Source organism: Nomascus leucogenys, chromosome 20 (genome assembly GCF_006542625.1).
Source record: "Nomascus leucogenys isolate Asia chromosome 20, Asia_NLE_v1, whole genome shotgun sequence".
Lineage (NCBI taxonomy): Eukaryota > Metazoa > Chordata > Mammalia > Primates > Hylobatidae > Nomascus > Nomascus leucogenys.
Window position 1 is genome coordinate 16,762,855 of NC_044400.1, and position 17,928 is coordinate 16,780,782.

The 17,928-nt window shown below is 40.9% G+C and overlaps 1 protein-coding gene across 2 annotated transcripts in view; it reads right to left on the reverse strand.

The window, feature by feature from the left end:
- Nucleotides 1-4,287: 4,287 nt before the first annotated feature.
- The window catches only part of RAB3GAP1 (RAB3 GTPase activating protein catalytic subunit 1), a 120,381-nt gene continuing 106,740 nt past the window's right edge, over nt 4,288-17,928 (reverse strand). The window contains exons 20-25 of one of the 2 annotated variants that reach the window (XM_030800921.1): nt 11,915-12,011; nt 11,715-11,818; nt 11,465-11,580; nt 9,896-9,998; nt 6,839-6,859; nt 4,288-6,012 (exon numbers count right to left, since the gene is read on the reverse strand). In XM_030800921.1, coding sequence (XP_030656781.1) covers nt 5,776-6,012; nt 6,839-6,859; nt 9,896-9,998; nt 11,465-11,580; nt 11,715-11,818; nt 11,915-12,011 — 678 coding nt within the window. In that variant the 3' untranslated portion in view covers nt 4,288-5,775. The remainder of the gene's footprint in view (nt 6,013-6,838; nt 6,860-9,895; nt 9,999-11,464; nt 11,581-11,714; nt 11,819-11,914; nt 12,012-17,928) is intronic. The other variant, XM_030800922.1, reaches the window with a different exon arrangement.

Genomic DNA, 17,928 nt, shown 5'->3' on the forward strand with positions numbered 1-17,928 from the left:
GTGGCTGGGGGGCTTTGGAGGAGCTTTGATGGTGTCCCATCACTGTTTACCCAGGTCAGACTGGCCTCTGGCCACAGCCGAGGCCACCTTTCTGAAGCAAAGTTTAATGGAAGCAAAGGTGTCTGTAGAGGAGGCTGTTTAAGGCAAGGCCCTGGCCCAGCACACAGGCAGGCTGGGAGACTCCTGGATGAGTGACGGATGGAGACTGCCTCCTGGGACACCATCCCATTTTGGGGCACATGCTGAAGAGGAGGGGCCATTCCAGAAGAGGAGGGGCCATTCCAGAGCACAGGTCACACAGCGTTCCTGTCACGGGGCTTGTGGGTGGGGTGGTGGCAGGGCCCCAACCCTGAGGGGCTGGGCCATGTCCCCACCCTCTCTGGATGGGGTCTGAAGTTGGGGGTCTTCTGGTTCAGCTGCATCCCTGGCTGCTAAGCTAAGGCCAAGAACGCTCCCTGCAAGAGGGGGGAACTTTTCACTTTGGAGGGATCTATCCATGACCACCTGTCAGGCATCACAGCTGCCAGGGGAGGAGTCGGCAGAGAAGTTGTGCTTAGATGAAGTAGCTTGAGTTTGTGCTACAAGAACTAGCCAACTTCCACTTTTGAGAGCCAGAGAAATGCCAGCGGCAGAGTCCTTGGGCTTCCGGGAGCTAATATTCTCAAACTTAGTCTCATGATGCCCGATGGCCGTAAATTAGAGGCCAGAAGAGTTAAACACAATAGTGGGGCCTCTTTTGCCATAGAGGCATCGAGGCATCCATCCATCCAACCATCCATCCATCCACCCACCCACCCCTATTCGTTACAGTGTGCCCAGAAGAGAGGAGCTGGCAGTAGGGGCCAGGGCAGTAGACAGGGCCACCTGTTGGACTGAGGCAAACTGGCGGCTGCTTCATGACCTTCTCCCCTTCCACATCCTGCCCACCAATGCCTGGCAAGGAGCAGTGCAAGAAACCCAAACGCCACCTGGCTTGGGGCAGAAGTTTTAAGTGCACCCACCCTGCTAGCAAGGGGGTACTGACCTTCCCAGACTGCCCTCGAGGCAGCCCCTTCTCTATTCTTTCCCAGTAAGAAGTATTTGCCTCTGTCTGAATGCATTTGCTCCTCTGCATAGACAGACACAACAGTTGCCTCTTAGTCCTCATCTTACTTGTCATCTCAGTGGCATTTGACACAATTGATCAATTCCTGCCCTCTTGAAGTATGTTTTTTCTTAGCTTCTAAAACATCACACGTTTGGTTTTCCTTCTGCCTCAGTAACTATTTCTTCTTCATCTTTTCTGCCGGTCTTTGTCCTCTTCCTTTCTGGCTCAATCCCCAGACCTCTTCTGCTTGGGTGACCTTATACTGTCCATGGCTTAAGTACTATCTATGTTTCCCAATTTATTATATTATAAGCCTTAACCCTTTCCTTAAGCTCCAAACTTACATAGCCAACCACTTGGGTGTTATCTATTGCTGCATAATAAATTACCCCCAAATTTAGCAGTTTAAAAATAAACATCTTACACAGTTTCTGAGGGTCAATCATCTGGGAGTGGCTTAGCTGGTGGTCCAGGCCCAAGGTCCCTCCTGAGGCTGCAGTTACCTGCAGGCCAGGAGGATCCACTTCCAAGCTCTCACATGGCTGTTGGCAGGGACCTTCCATTTCACACCATGTGGGCCTCTCTTTACGAACCAAAATAGAAGTTGGAATGGCTCCTATAACCTAACCTTGGGAGTGACAACCCAACACTTCCTCCATGTTCTGTTGGTCAGAGACTAACCCTGGTACAATGGGTGTGGGTTTGGGGGACTCCACAGGGTGTGAGTTGGAGGCAGGAGGCTGGCCACCACAGCCATCTAATAAACCTCCCAAAATTAACATGTCCCAAGCTCAAATTCATCACTTGCAGCAGCCCCACAACTTGCTCTTCCCTGTCTTCTCCATTGTAGTAAATGACAACATCATTCACTCAGGTCCCAAACCTTCAAGTTATCCTTGACTCTCAGACCCTCACTGAATCCACTGGTAAATTCTGCACATTCTACCTTCAAGATCTGTATCAAATCTGATCCCTTTTACCCTCCGTGACTACCACACCAGTCCAGAGTGCTCTCACCTCCCCTCTTCTCACTAGTTTCACTACTTCCACCCCAGCCTCTGCAGTGTATTTTCCACACAGTGGCCAAAGGGATTTTTTTTTTTTGAGACAGTCTCACTCTGTTGCCTAGGCTGGAGTGCAATGGCGTGATCTCAGCTTACTGCAACCTCCACCTCCCAGGTTCAAGCGATTCTCCTGCCTTAGCCTCCAGAGTAGCTGGGACTACAGGCATGCACCACCATGCCCAGCTAATTTTTTTTTTTTAACTTTTAGTAGAGATGGGGTTTCACCTTGTTGGCCAGGCTGGTCTCGAACTCCTGACCTCAGGTGATCCGCCCACCTCGGCCTCTCAAAGTGCTGGGATTACAGACACGAGCCACTGCGCCCAGCCCCAAAGAGATTTTTAAATGTCACATCATGACATTCCCTGGTTCAAACTCTCCAATGGCTTCCCTTCTTAATCAAGAAAACAAATCTCAACTCCTACGGCTTTACACATCTGGCCCTTGCACGTGTGCAACTTTCTTTCCTGCCCCTCTTCCCCTCACTCCCCTTCAGCCACACTGGCCTTCCTTCTGTGCTTCACACTCCTGCCTCGGGCTTTTCATTGGCTAGTCCCTGTCTGCAATCTTCTCCTAGTCATCTACATACAGGACTGCTTCCTCACTTCAGTCTCTGCCCAAGTGTCACCGCCTCGTAAGCCCTCCCTTATCAAACCTCCTAGAAGGCAGACTCCCTTCCTAGACCAGCTGTTGACACTTGGTGTCCCATACTGTGAGCTTCCTGAGCACCAGGTCTTCCACGTTCTAGTTACTGCTGTCTCCCTGATGCCTAGAACAGTACCTGGCACATAGCACGTACTCAATAAACATTTGCTGGACTAATGAATGAAATATAAACATAAATGCTTAGAGTTTTAAAATACTCCAACTTGAAGAAAAATCTGAATTATTACAGTGGTATAGGAATGTATGAGGGTAGGAGGGCCCCGGAGAGGCCATTTCACAAGCATGTGCTCCTCTTAGGAGCACGGTCTCAGGCACACAGGCGGATTAGAAAACACATTGCAGCTGTAATTGCCACCTTCCTTCTAAGGAGCAGACAGTTTAGCTCAAGATCTAGGACAGCTGTATACTCTCTTAGCCTCTCCTCTCCTGCCAGAGTGTGGCCTTTCTAAAACCCACGTCACTCCCCTGCACAAAACCCTTCAGTGACTCACTACCGCCCCAAAGGCAAAGCCCTAACTAACTTGTAGCTGCAGCTTCCCCCAAACTTCTTGGTCTTGCCTTAGTTCACCTCACCATCTTCATTTCTTGCCCCTTCCCACTCTAGATACCACACTTCAGCCAAATAGAAATGTTGGCTGCCCCCCAAATAGACATTTTCCCTTATTTCTGGGATTTTGCTCATTCCGTTCCTCTGCTTGTAATACGCTTTCTGCCCCCTCCTGTCAGTTACCTTTTGCCCCAACTCTCACCCTAGAGTGGGCTTCTTCACAGCGGCTTCAAGGCTCCTGGCAAGAAGGGAGGGCAAGCCCCAACGTGCAAGGACTTGTCAAGTCTCTGTCTGTTGACCAAAGAAAGACATGGCCGAGACCAGATTGAAGAGGTGGAGAAATAAAGCACTTCACAATGAAAATCATGATTTCATTGCACGCAGGGCTGGAGGAATGCCTGGTTCTCTGCACGCCATTTCCCATACGCCCCCGCCATGCTTTCCCCAGTGCCTACTCAGCTTCTGGTCTCAATCCTGAAATCACACCCTCTGGGGTAATTTTCCTGATCCCCAAAGCCTGGGTGAAGAAACTCCTACAACACTTTATGACACTGCTGCATTTATTACTCCATACATTGTAGGATAAATGCAGGCCCTCCGATCCACATGGCGGAGTTGACTATACTCAACATTTTCTGGCAACGTGGTGCCAGTTTTCCCTATAAGGGAGTGTGTTTTGGTTTCTGTTTTATCTTCATTGCTTGTACTGTACCTGACACAAAGTGGGTACTTAAAAATATCTGTGAAGTAAATACATAACTATCATAAAAATAAAATGGAGTACTTTAAAAAGGCACAAAGAATGTTCTTGAGACCACTGCCTTGTTAGGCTCAGCAGGCTGCAAACATTAGAGCTGAGACAGCACAAAACTACGTGAAATGAGACTGAAATGCCTCAGCGGGAGAAAATGAAAGAAAATGCCACAGAAAGTGACACTTTCCTTTTATTAGATTCACAATGCCTTTGTAACGCCCAACCTCTCCTTTGTAGAATTTTTCTTTGTTAGAAAACAGACAAACTCTGTCCTTAGGAACCGTCTTCTACTTGGTACAGCGCTGGCCTCAGGCCGCCTGCATCTGCGTGGACCAGTAAGAATGAAGTCCAGCAGCATACAGAAAAGCATCATAAGAGCTGGAGGTCATCCCCCAGGGCCTCCCCTACTTCACATACACAGAGACGTGTGCATATGTCACACACACATTATATATAGATATGTATTTTCTTTTACAAAAATAACAGGGTTTGCACAGCTCTATTAATTCTTTAAAATTACACAGGCAAGGTTTATGCTTCAGTATAACCATTTTTACTTTGGATTTAAGTGGGAATTTTAGGCCTAAAAATAACTTAAGATTACCAAGCAGAGGCCATCTAGTGACACAGACACAAGACATCTTGAGCTCCATGAAACTAGAAATGTGGTGATGTCATCCTCACACGGGGGGCTACACATCCCCATCGATTATTTTAACTAAAATACAAAAGCAAAACAGTGTGTTAAAATAATCCTCTACTCAATGCATTAGCACATATACCAAATTATACTATCTCCATGACAGTCTCTAGGTACCAAGACTGTATTTTTGCAAGTGCTATTCTCTACTTCATTAAATACAGTACCCAGCCAGCAACCACAAAAAGAGAACGCACATTGTACAGCAAGAGAAGGGGAGGGAGATGATTTTCAGGGCCATAACTTACATGGCAACCAAAAGGAAAATAAGACAAATCTCACAAGACAGATATAAAACTAATTTGCAGTGACATTTGATATACAGTTTTATCAGAAGTAATACATTTAGGTTACAGTTATGTGAAAAAGAGAAACTATGTGAAATTATAGGCTTTCTCCTAGAATATCCAAAATGCTCATCAACAGTTAATTATTACAAGAAAGATGACCACCAGGTGATTGAATAGACAGAATGTCATGTAGTATTTTAAAAACACAGATTCTGGGACTAGAAGCTACCACCAAAATATCCAGAAATCTGAGTTAACAGGTCCTTTATTTTGCACACTTGCTGCTGATATATAGAACCACGAAGTGTTTGCACAGACCACGAATGCAGCCGCTAGCCTAGAGGCCGGTCACAGAAGAGAATGCAATGAACACCGTCCCGCCAGGGTGAAGACAGAGTGTCTGATGTGTTTGTGTTTCCCCCCCTCATATACAAAGGCCATCTCTAGGGCAGAAATCTCTCAACAGCTCAAGCCCATTCTCGCTGCCCCCTCCACGAAACGACACAGCTCAAGCTTGGTGCTGGGAAGTCTTTCCGACGCTGGTTTGATTCCTGATCACCCAACTGGACAGGGCCCTCTCCAGGACCTCCCAGGTTCTCCCTGGTACCTTCCCTCCCACAGGAGGAGGCAGCACTGTCTCTGAAGCCACCAACGAGTAATGCTAGAAGAATCAGAAGAAGGAGGTATCTGATGAAAAGGCACCTGCAAGTCTAAAGTCCTCTTTGGTGAGAACACTGTACATCCGCTGAGGCAGAGCTTTGGAGTAGGGAGCAGGGCGTGGCACAGTGGTGCGCAAAATGAATTCCCGGCCAGCAGGGGGTGGGAAGTCTGACACGGAGTTCTGCCTTCTTTCCTCTTGGGAGCCCATTCTCTTCAACTCCTCCTCTGGTGGAGTCATGGCTGCAGCCTGGAAAAGAATCAAATGCTAAAGTCAAAAGCAGGTCAAATGCTAAACTCAGATGCTTTTGAAGGACAGATGAATTAACAAAATAAAGATATGAAAATGTCCCACGTTAGTAATGCAGTCAGCTACATGTTAAGATTACTCAAAAACCACATAACACAGCAAATGCAAGAAGCTTGAGACACTGCATGAGCAGCCGGGCTGGAGACAGACAGGAGGGACGATGACTGCCAGGCAATCTGCTCTGAAGAGAGAAGGCCATATTCACACATCTGATGAAAAAGGACCTCGGAGTTGTGCTGCTTTCTATGTTTCTTCCAGCAATGACCCAAGTCTACGTCTGACAGCCTCAGTCCAATAAGGAGCTGTTTTTCTCCAGAGTGAACAGATGATTTTCATCTTGACTCTGGGTAAGAATTTTTTAATCGATTCTTTTTAAGGTTCACTTGCCAAATTAAAAGTGGGGGCATTGATCTTGCTTGCTGGGCAGCTAATGTGATGCCGAAGTGATAGAGGCCCATATAGCAATGACCACAAAAGAGAAGTTCTCAATATTAAAGGCATCTATTTTTTCATTGAAATGACATAGGATGCATATTCATTTACAGCCTACAATTTTAATTCTGATTACTATATTTTTCTTTAATACCATCAATTTGGAAAAAAAATTGTTCTGGCAATGGAAACATGAAATCATGTTGCGCTAAACATCAGCAAGAAAGGTAAGCCAAATCCAGACTGTGAGAGAGGTGGTCAGTGTTAATGACCTTATGAAATTAGAGGGATGGGAAGGAACAAGGAACTATGAGGGGCAAGGCTATTTTGTTACCTCATCAGAAGATTCAGTCAGCTTGAGAAGGGGTAAGAAAAGAAACAGTGATGAAAGGGAAACAAGCAAGATGGTTTAAATAGGGCTAGACAAGGGAGTTCAGGATTATTTCAAAGACAGTATGCACTACATTATGGAACATGATCCTATCAAAAGAATATTCAAGACAAAGTCACACCAAACACAGCACACCTAGCTGTCAACTACAGCAGACATCTACTACTACTCATGCATCCATGGCTCAACAGGTGACATATGATGTCATTTAATGGGAGAAATGACCAACAAAAACCTAGCTCTTTTACTGAGAATTATGATGCAAAAAAAATAAAAAGTGTTCATGGCTTGAAAAATAGATATTCCAGTGAATTTAGGAATAGGTGCCTAAGAGTTATTCAATCTAGCAAGTCTGAAGCGAAATCCAGTCAGTCATTTATTTGCTGAATTCTATCTCTATGTATGTACATACCAGAGATACCTATAATCATGATAAGGCTTGTTACTATTTATAATTTTAAGGAAGAGTTATAAATATATAGAATTACTATAAGCTATAAAAACACCAAGTGATATTACATCACAACTTTTTTAGAAAATGTGTTAGTATCTTGACTAGTAAAATTGATATAAAGTATCAACTAATGAAAAGTTACATGAATAAATTCTAACAGTTTACTTCAGCCAGATATTTAAGAACTGAGTTTAAAAATGTACCAACCAGGTGCTTGTTATATGTATTACACAGTCTACCAGTTCCCTAAAAACATTCACTACAAGGTCTGAAAACTTTAAAATTTTTTCTTAAATGACATAATGTAGATGGATGTACAATTTCAGTAGCCATTAAGGGAGTTAGCTATACAATGAGGCTACTGAAAGATGATATACCATGTTCCTGTATTTAGTGATTTTGAAAGATATCTTAATTTGCTACATTCATATCGGTAGCTAACAAGGTATATTAAGTGGAAAACAAGAATAATGAAGTAATTATATAATATAACCCTACTTTTAAAATTATATATACATATGTATATACTAGATGTTAAATCATCAATGGGTAGTGAGATTATGTGATTAATATTTTCTTATCATTTTCTAGGCCAGGTGTGGTGGCTCACACACACCTCTAATCTCAGCTCTTTGGGAGGTTAAGGAAGGAGGATTGCTTGAAACCAGGAGTTCTAGATCAGCCTGGGCAACAAAGTGAGACCCCGTCCCTACAAAAAATACAAAAATTAGCTGGGCATGGTGGTGCATGCCTGTGGCTCCAGCTTTTTGGGAGGTTGAAGCGAGAGGATTGCTTAAACCTAGGAGTTCAAGGCTGCAGTGAGCTATGATCGTGCCACTGCACTCCAGCCTGGACCACAGAGTGAGACCCTCTCTTTAAAAAATGAATAAATAAATAAAAAAGTTCCTGTACTGTCAAAGTTTTACTTGCAGTCAGTAGAGGGGGTAAGGAGGTTATTTCTATTTTGGGGAAAATAATTTTGCTTAGTTAACTAAAATAAGTAACGATCTCAGGACTAAAAATATAAATACTTCACATTTTAAATCCTCTTAACACATAACTTTTTTGTTTTTTTGAGGCGGAGTTTTATCGCCCAGGCCGGAGTGCAGTGGCATGATCTCAGCTCACTGTAACCTCTGCCGCTCGGGTTCAAGAGATTCTCCTGCCTCAGCCTCCCAAGTAGCTGAGATTACAGGTGCTCGCCACCACACCCAGCTAATTTTTGTATTTTTAGTAGAGACAGGGTTTCACCACGTTGGCCAGGATGTTCTTGAACTCCTGACCTCAGGTGATCCACCCACCTCGGCCTCCCAAAGTGCTGGGATTACAGGCGTGAGCCACCGCACCGGGCCAACATGTCACTTTTTAAAAATGATCAAAGAGGAAAGAATTTGTGCAATATGAGGAACATTCATATCGGTAGCTAACAAGGAGATGTGCTTGTAAGCTTCTGGTGAGTGAACTGGATAGATATTATCAGATGTGGAACCAAACTCGGTTCTTGTTTTCATGCCAGAGAGAAAAAATAAATCAAAGCAAGCATCTATTGTTTGCTAGAAGTCTAATTTATAAGGAAATAAATATTTGGTTATTAATTTGAAATTCTGAAGTTTAGGGAGCTGCCCCATAAACAAACTCAGATTTTAGCTCTTGCTAAGAATTCCTATCCGTGTATTTGGCTATGAATTTGAATATATTAACTAGTTGTACTCCACACCAACTCTACAGGGATTATCCAGTTGTTGTTCCACGTGTAGACTCATAGAAATTATTTTTCTTATTTGTTTCTGAAAATTACACTCTCAAAACTGGGTCGAGTGTAATCACAGTGCCATATAAGGGGAAGCGTGTAATTAGTGCACATAACACCTTTATCAGAATCCCTAATATTAATGAGCCCTGAACTGAGAATTATCTGTGGGATGCCAGAGCCCTTAGCCAGTAACCAAGATACTATATAATTTTAAAATCTTTACTTTCACTACTAGAGGTAATGGTTACGATAATTTTTCAAACTGGGCTTTCTTTCTGTGCTGAAATCTGTTTCCATAGCCCTAAAAATCTGAAGTTTTCCTCTTCTTTTCTAGGAAACCTCAAAGGTAGATCTCCTCACCATTACAAGAACAATTATATTTATAATTCAAGCTGAGTTGTGACTCCACTTTGCCCTACATGGGGTTTAAAGATGGTAAAACTGAACTCCATTCTAATTTGAAAGTACCTATGAGTAAACATTTTTTTCCCACAGCACAGCACTGGCCATTGCTTACTGAGTCCCTGCCAGCTTCTATAACGATGGATTTTGGACTCTTCTAATTTTTAAAATTTGGGTCCTAGAATATACTTATCATTTTAATTCAACATGTAGGAAATCAAATGGATTTCGAAGACTCAGAAGTCATTGTTTCTTCAGTGTTCAAACCAAATGCCCAGACTTACACTCAGGTAACATGAGTGTGATCAGCCATGTGTGGGAACTAAAACAGCCTCTTCCCAAGTAGAGGTTTGGAGAGATCATGATGGAGTCAATAATGACTCTCACATACCCTCTGCGCATTCACAAACAGCTTGTGAATGATCCTGCCAGCATGTCCTCTTCCTGCACCGGTGACTAACACTTCAGGCTGCTCCAGCAGGCAACTCACAAACCTAGGAGAGAGACACAGGCAATGAAAGGGTGGAAAGTGAGCTGTCCAGGCCACTGGGTGTCCATCCTTCCACAGGAGTTTTGTGGACAAATCCTCAAGCTGATACTGGCTAAACTCAACAAGGTTGGAGTGAAATTTTACAGCAAGATAAGATTGACATTTGGAATTGTTATCGACTTAACTGACAATCTTCCTGCTTTTTCACCTGTGCTCATAAAAAATGTTTAAAGCCTATCTCTGTCAAAGTGTAAGAAAAAATATTCAGTCTATTTTTTTCAGACTAGAAGCTTAGAAAATGCTACAGTCAATAAAAGATGAAAAAAATTTGTATAATATAAACCAAGTTATATTTATCCAATAAAAGCAATGATCCATATTTGTTTTTGTTTTTTTTAAGGGGTTTGTGTCTGTGTGTGCACGCACACGTGCACATATGCTTAAAATACTTGTGTTGGGCAAAGTCTCTGGAAACACTGAACTTCCAAGTATGTCACAGATAACGTATGGTGGAACTAACAGAGTTGAAGGCACAAAGCCACCGAGCCTGCACCACCTGCCCACTAATTCATACTCTACTATTTTAGAAACAAGTCCCTTGATTAGAGCTTATTCTTCTCATTTAAAAGGAAGACATTTTCAAGAGCAAAGCAGTCTGAGAGAAAACTTCACCTAACAAAAGACATAAAATTCAAACATGAACTTGTTAAAAGACAGCAAATGCCTTGCCATACAATATTAATTATTTAGCATCAATAATGCCATTTATTATGGAAAGGCTAATGAAAATTTTTAAATGATGACAAATTTAAGCCACTGAACAAGCTAATTTGTAAACACTTTATCACACATTAAAACAATATTGTCCTTCCAAATAACACGGGCAAAAAATGAACAGGGCCTCACACTGATCTAAGCTCCATTGGTAATGGTGCTGAGTCTCATAAAGAGAATGCTCCAATCGTTTGCTTCACCTGAGAAAAGCCATCTGATCAATCTTTCAAAACATAATTGCAAGGCACATAGGATGTGTACCTTTGCTCTCACAAATCTTGTTTAAAATAAACAACTAGGAACAGTAAGCAGAAATGGTTTCAGCACCTGCACCCTGTGGTCAAGGAATAGTAACAGCTGAAAACAAAGTTTTGGGGCAGGGTGAGCAACACAGTTAATGGCTTCTCCATAAGAAATTCCAGACACCACATCTCCAAGAGCAAACCAAGGAATCCCTAGAAAAGAAGGCTCTGGGAGACTGTTTCTAAAAGTGGGAAGAATGGAAACACCTGGTAGAGACCCAGAAATACAGGAGAGGTCAAATGCTATGATAATTATTTCTGTCTCTAGACAATGCTTGCTTCAAATAATATATGAGTACCACAAAAGAGTCTTAACATCCTATTACAATTTTTCTTAAGAGAGTGGTGGCTTTTCCTACTGCAGACCAAACTGAATTAGCCAAATAGCAATTACCTTTCAAGATCTTCCTTTTCCTCCTCCTGTTCACATTTCTCAGTTCCAAACTTGGCTTTTAGTGACCGAGCTCTGGCAATGAGAGCTTCCACATTAGTAATCTGGTGAATGATTTCCTGGCGGTGGAAAAGGAACAGGCATACGTTGGGAGATGGCAAAAAAGCAAAGCCCTTTGAAAACGCATCTTAAAAATTATTTTTGCCAACTGAGGAGAACACTTGGCAAGATTCTGACACTACATCAAACTTACTTCCAATTTCTTGTCTTCTGGATTGGGGAAGTGCAAAACTTTACTGGAATGGGATATTATCTGCTTTATGATCTTCTTAACTGAAGAAATGTTTTCCAGACTTTCTATTTTAGAAAAGATTAAAACCAGCATTAAATAAATTAAGCAAAATATACTTTCACTTTGGAAATGACTAATGACTAGTTAAATATGACATTTACCTTCTTCCTTTACCTTGAGTACAGCTGCATGAATCACACAAGGTAACAGGTGCCGAGCAAGGTCTGCAGGTTTCTGGATTGCCAGATAGTGCAGCACCTGAAGGAGGCGCAGCGGACACAAATGATCAGCGCAGGTGTCAAAGGATGAAGCAGCCACTTACAGAAGTGCCAATCCTCAGCCACTCGTCTTAATCCTTAACAAGACAGCACTCCAGGTAGGCAGCCACGACCCCAAAGGTGAGGATAATGTTACTGAAAGCAACTAAGAACTTCAAGCTTAATAATTATAAATATTCTATTTTTTTCCGCTTTCTTATGTAATACACGCAAATAAGGAAAATACAAAGAAAATAAAAACTACCAATTGATTATAATACCAAGAGAAAACAATCATTGACAGTGGAGCATTTTCATTGTAAGACACAGAATACACATACTAAGGGCACTAATATTAAATATGTAAAATACTGCCTTTTAACCTGCTTTTCTCACTTAATATTTCTAAACATTGTTAGTGACTTCCCACACATTTTTTGGTTTTAGTTGTTTTGGTTTATTTTTTTTCCAATTCTTATTATAAGAATACAGAGAAGTATGTACAAAACACGGACCCTACCTTTAGGTTCCTTATTCAACAGTAGTAAAGATAAAAGAAGTATAACCCTATAAATATGTACAATTCTTTTACATCAATAAACAAAATTTTAAGAAGTATAATCTCATAATGTGAGTCTGACTGATAAATGCTCATGGATTTCAAAATTAAAAACAAATACAGGTGATGCAGAAATTTTCCTGAAATCCTACTTCCCCAAAACCACATTTTCGTGTTTATCCTCTCAAACTACTTGTATGTCCATTTAAACACAAAATATAGATGCATATGTAATTTCTTAACAAAAATTAATAACTTACATACTGTTTTATTATTTGCTTTAATGACTTGTGGTGGACTTTTTTTGGCTTAGAGAGTTTTGTCTGATTTGAAACTTTTTTTTAAGAAATATACATACCAGAGTATTAGAAATAGTTTAAAGAAAACACCAGCTTAGGAAACAGAATGTTACCAGGCTTTTCCAAGTCCTCCTGTGTACCCTCCCTCCCCAGAATTAACTACAAATCATTCTTTTGCTTTTCTTTATGTTTTTTTTTCACATATGTAGCCTTAAATAATAAATTGTTTACTTTTGTCTAGTTTTAACCTTTATATTAATGGAATGTTTCTGTTTATACCCCTCAGTGACTTGCTTTTTTTAATTCAGTATTTTGATATTCGTATGCCATTCCAATATGCTATAGTTTACTTATTTTCACTGCTGTATTAAAATGTTCCTACACTAATAGTGGATAGCTCCTCAGTTTTTGGCTATTACAAATGATGCTCCTGTTACATTATTGCACATATTTCCTGGTGCAAATGGCACATGCACAGCAATTACTTTAGGATATATGCCTAAAAATTGAACTAGGAAATGTACAAGATAATTATCCTACAAACTGTTTCAACAGATTTACATTATCTAGAGTAATGAGTTCCCTCTGTTGTACATCCTTGCTAATACCCACCTTTCTGAATTTTGTTTTCCCCTGATTCACAGAAAAACAAATTTGCAGGAATAACACGAAATATGTGATTCCCCTTTACCTGGATTCACATATGAACTGTCTCCCTCCTGTGTTCTGGATCCCTTGCATCTTTCTCTGCTCTCGTATGTGTACACACTATAGACATAAACTTTTTTCGAATAATTTCAGAATAAGTCGCATACTCATGTCCCTTATCCCAAAATATTTGTATTTCCTAAAATTAAAAATATTTTATTATATAATCAAAATGCAAATGATTCTAATTATATACAATAAATTTAACACTGATAAAAATAATTGTAATCTAACCTACTATCTTCATTTCTTTCATTGCAGTTTTGTCAACTGACCCATATGTGTTTTTTTTTGTTTTTTTTTTTTGGTTTTTTTTTGTTTTTTTTTGTTTTTTTTTTGAGACAGGGTCTTTCTCTGTTGCCCAGACTGGAGTGCAGTGGTGCGATCTTGGCTCCCCCACCACCTCCGCCTCCCGGGCTCAAGCGATTCTCCTGCCTCAGCCTCCTGAGTAGCTAGGACTACAGGCACATGGCCACTACTGCCTGGCTAATTTTTGTATTTTTAGTAAAGACGGAGTTTCACCATGTTGGCCAGGCTGGTCTCGAACTCCTGGCCTCAAATTATCCACCTACCTCAACCTCCCAAAGTGCTGAGATTACAGGCATGAGCCACCGTGCCCAGCTGAGTAATGTGTTTTTTATGACCCTTTCCCTCAACCACTACAAGTCTTGGTAAGGATCATCCATTGCCTTTAGTTATCATAGCCCTTTAATCTCAACTAATCTGGAAGAGCTTTTCACTCTGTCTTTTATAACATTGGCATTTTGAGTATAGTTTCCTCTTCCTCCCTACTTTTTGGCTAACTAAAATTCCATACTGTATTCAGATTTCCTTAGTTTCTAAAAATTGAGTTATAACACATACCATAAAATTCACCACTTTAAAATGGATAACTTCAGTGGTTTTTAGCATATTTGCAAGGTTATATTACCATCACCTAATTCCAGAACATTTTCTTTCATCTCCCCCAAAAGAAACCCAGTACCCCAAAGCAGCCACTCCTGATTTCCCCCATTCCCAATCTCCACTGCTGCCAACTACTAATCTAACTTACTGTCTCTATGGACTTGCCTATTCTGGACCTTTCACATAAATGGACGACGCAACACGCAGCCCATTGTTTTCTGGCTGCTTTCACTGAGCATAATATTTTCAAGATTCATCCATGTTGTAACACATATCAGTGCTTCATTCCTTTTTATGGCTGAATAATACTCCATTGCATAGACAGACCATATTTGTCTTATCCGTTCATCACTGACAGACATTTGGGTTTGTTCCATTTTTTGGCTGTCATGAATAATGCTGTCAGCATGTATGTATGTATGCGGTTTCCTTAGTTTTTATCTAATGTCATTTTCCTGTTCCAGGATCCCCTTCAAGATACCACATGATGTTTAGCTGTCATGTTTCTAGGCTCCTCTTGGCTGTGACAGTTCTCAGACTTTTGTTGTTTTTACTGACCTTGACAGTTGTGAATTCTGGTCAAGTATTTCATAAAAACTCCCTCAATTATGGTTTATCTGATGTTTTTCTCATGATTAAGCTGGGTTATGTATTTCTGGGAGGAAGAGCAGAGAGGTAAAGTGCCACTGTCATCACATCATGTCAAGAGTACATACTGCCAGTATGGCTTAGCCTGTGGATGTTAACCTTCACCACCTGGCTGAGACAGTGTCAGTTGGGCTGCTGCACTGTAACATCACTCCTCTCCCCTCTCTGTGCACTGTAGTCTCTGGGACAAACACACTATGTGCAGCACACACTTACGGAGTGGGAATTAGCTTCACCTCCTTGAGGGTGGAGTATCTATATACATTTAGAATTTTGCACAGGAGATTTGTCTCTTCTATCCCATTAATTTATATATCCAATCAATTATTTATACCAGTATGAACTCAAGGATATTTATTTTGTACTCTTAGTTACAATCCAAAATTATTTTATTTTGTTGTTCAAATTGTTGCAGTCTTGGCCAGTTGGGAACTCTTTCAGTTGGCTCCTGTGTCTTTAATATGCCCCCAAACTTGTGTAAATTTTTCTTTTTTCAAAATCTTTTAAAAATAGAATGTTCCTCATTTTGGGTTCATCTAATGTTCCCTCACAATTAGACTAAGATTTTACATTCCTGAACCAAATAGCATGTAAGTGGTGTTGGTTCCGTCAGAGTATCACAGCCCAATGTGTACGATCTCCATTTACTCCTTATTGGTGATGTTAATTTGGAGATACTGTCCTATTTCTCCACTTTCCTTGCAATACAGAAGCATTCTATAGAGAAACACTTAAAAATCATGCAATATGATGCTCTTCAAATTTCCACCTAGACTTAATATTCATGATTCTTGCTGAACCAATCCTTACTATGAACATGGTTGCAAAATGAAGACTTCCAACTCCAGCATACCCTCTACATTTACTACTCATCTTTGTTCTGTAGGAAATGACGTCCCCTTTCCCCTAGTTCTTTGTTTATCCATTAATTATCAATATGGTTCCAAGAATTCCTATTTTTTTCCAACAGTTTATAATCATTCCTGTCCTTAAATATTTAGAACTCAAAATTGTCCCAGATTTGGCCAATGTGAGTCCTTTCAAGTTAGCTCTCTATGAAATGCCCCATCTTTTTTTAAAGCACTTCCTTACTGTCGAGCAATCCAGGATGTTCCAGGATGTACCTTCCTTGCCTCAACCTTGAAATCAGTCATTTTTCTGAGGAAAGCATGGTTACTAAAAGTAAATGTGTAAAAAAAGGAATGTGTAAAAAAAAAATCAAGCTATGTGTGCTCACTGCTATGAGAGTGTCAGTGCTTCTAGACTCTTTCAGAAGAAAGCCCGGGAATGTTTGCTTGTGTATATACATTTACACAAACAGTTACTATGTCCATACCCACATACGTATCCATATTTTAAAAACCCGTGTAAGTCCACACCAATACCTCCAATTCCAATTCATTGCCACTGGGTTCTTCCTTGCCTTCCTGTATTTCATATTTGCATCTCACTTCCACAGTAAGAAATTCTGGCTTCCAACACCACCAACACATTTAGTTACTCACTTCACCCAACCAATAATACATCTAAAAGAGTTTCAGAATTGCTCTACCCATATCATTACAAAAACCAAGCTTAGATAGTAAGGTTCAAGATTTTTTTTTTTTTTTTTTTTTGAGATGGATTCTCACTCTGTCACCCAGACTGGAGTGCAGTGACGCGATCTTGGCTCACTGCAACCTCAGCCTCCCAGGTTCAGGCGATTCTCCTGCCTCAGCCTCTTGAGTAGCTGGGATTTCAGACGTGTGCTACCACCCCCAGCTAATTTTTGTATTTTTAGTAGAGATGGGGTTTCACCACATTGGTCAGGCTGGTCTCGAACTCCTGACCTCAGGTGATCTCACCTCGGCCTCTCAAAGTGCTAAGATTACAGGCATGAGCCACCCCGCCTGGCCTCAAGATTTTTTTTGCAGTCCCATCCCCCACCACAACTGAGAGTATACAGTCAAACACATTTGATGTGTCGATAAATCACTTGGATTAGATTTTCCATCCTCTCTTCACCAATCCCCGTCGGTGTGGTTACGTTACTCATTTAAAATACAGCTGGATTAATGTATCTCAACTTGCTTTCAGGTTTAGGTTATTTTTCCTCTTTCCATTCTTGTTATTTTTTGGAATAAGTAAAGCATAGGCTAGCACGGTGGCTCACACTTGTAATCCCAACACTTTGGGAAGATGAGGCAGGAGAATTGCTTCAGGCCAGGAGTTTACGATCAGCCTGAGCAACACAGTGAGATCTAGTCTCTATAAAAAATTAAGAAAAATAATTAGTTGGGCATCATGGTGTTCACCTGTAGTCCTAGCTACTAAGGAAACTGGGCCAGGAAAATCACTTGAGCCTAGGAGTTTGAGGGCTATCTTTCTGTTATTCAAGTGTGTTTTTGAGGAGCGTTTTATTTTCTTCATTAAGATTTCAAACATTTTCTGTTAAGTATTTTACTTTTCCCCTTATAATGAAAATTATATTTAGATATTCTAAATGTTTGTTAGTGTATATGAATGCTACTGATTACTGTATGTTAACTATATATCCTGCTGCCTTGCTGGATTCTTTTGTTTTTATTAGTTTTAACACTGACTTTTTGAATTTTTCCAAGTATAGAGTCATATCACTGCAAACAGGGTTCTTCTTTCAACTCCCATGCCTCTGCTTTCTCTTGCTAATTACACTAGCTAATACCTGCAGAACAATTTTGATTGGCAGTGGAGATGGCAGGCATCCTTGCTTTGTTCCTAACCTTAGTGACCCCCTAAGGCTTCCCAAATTAAGATGCTGTGTTTAGGACTAAAGTTTC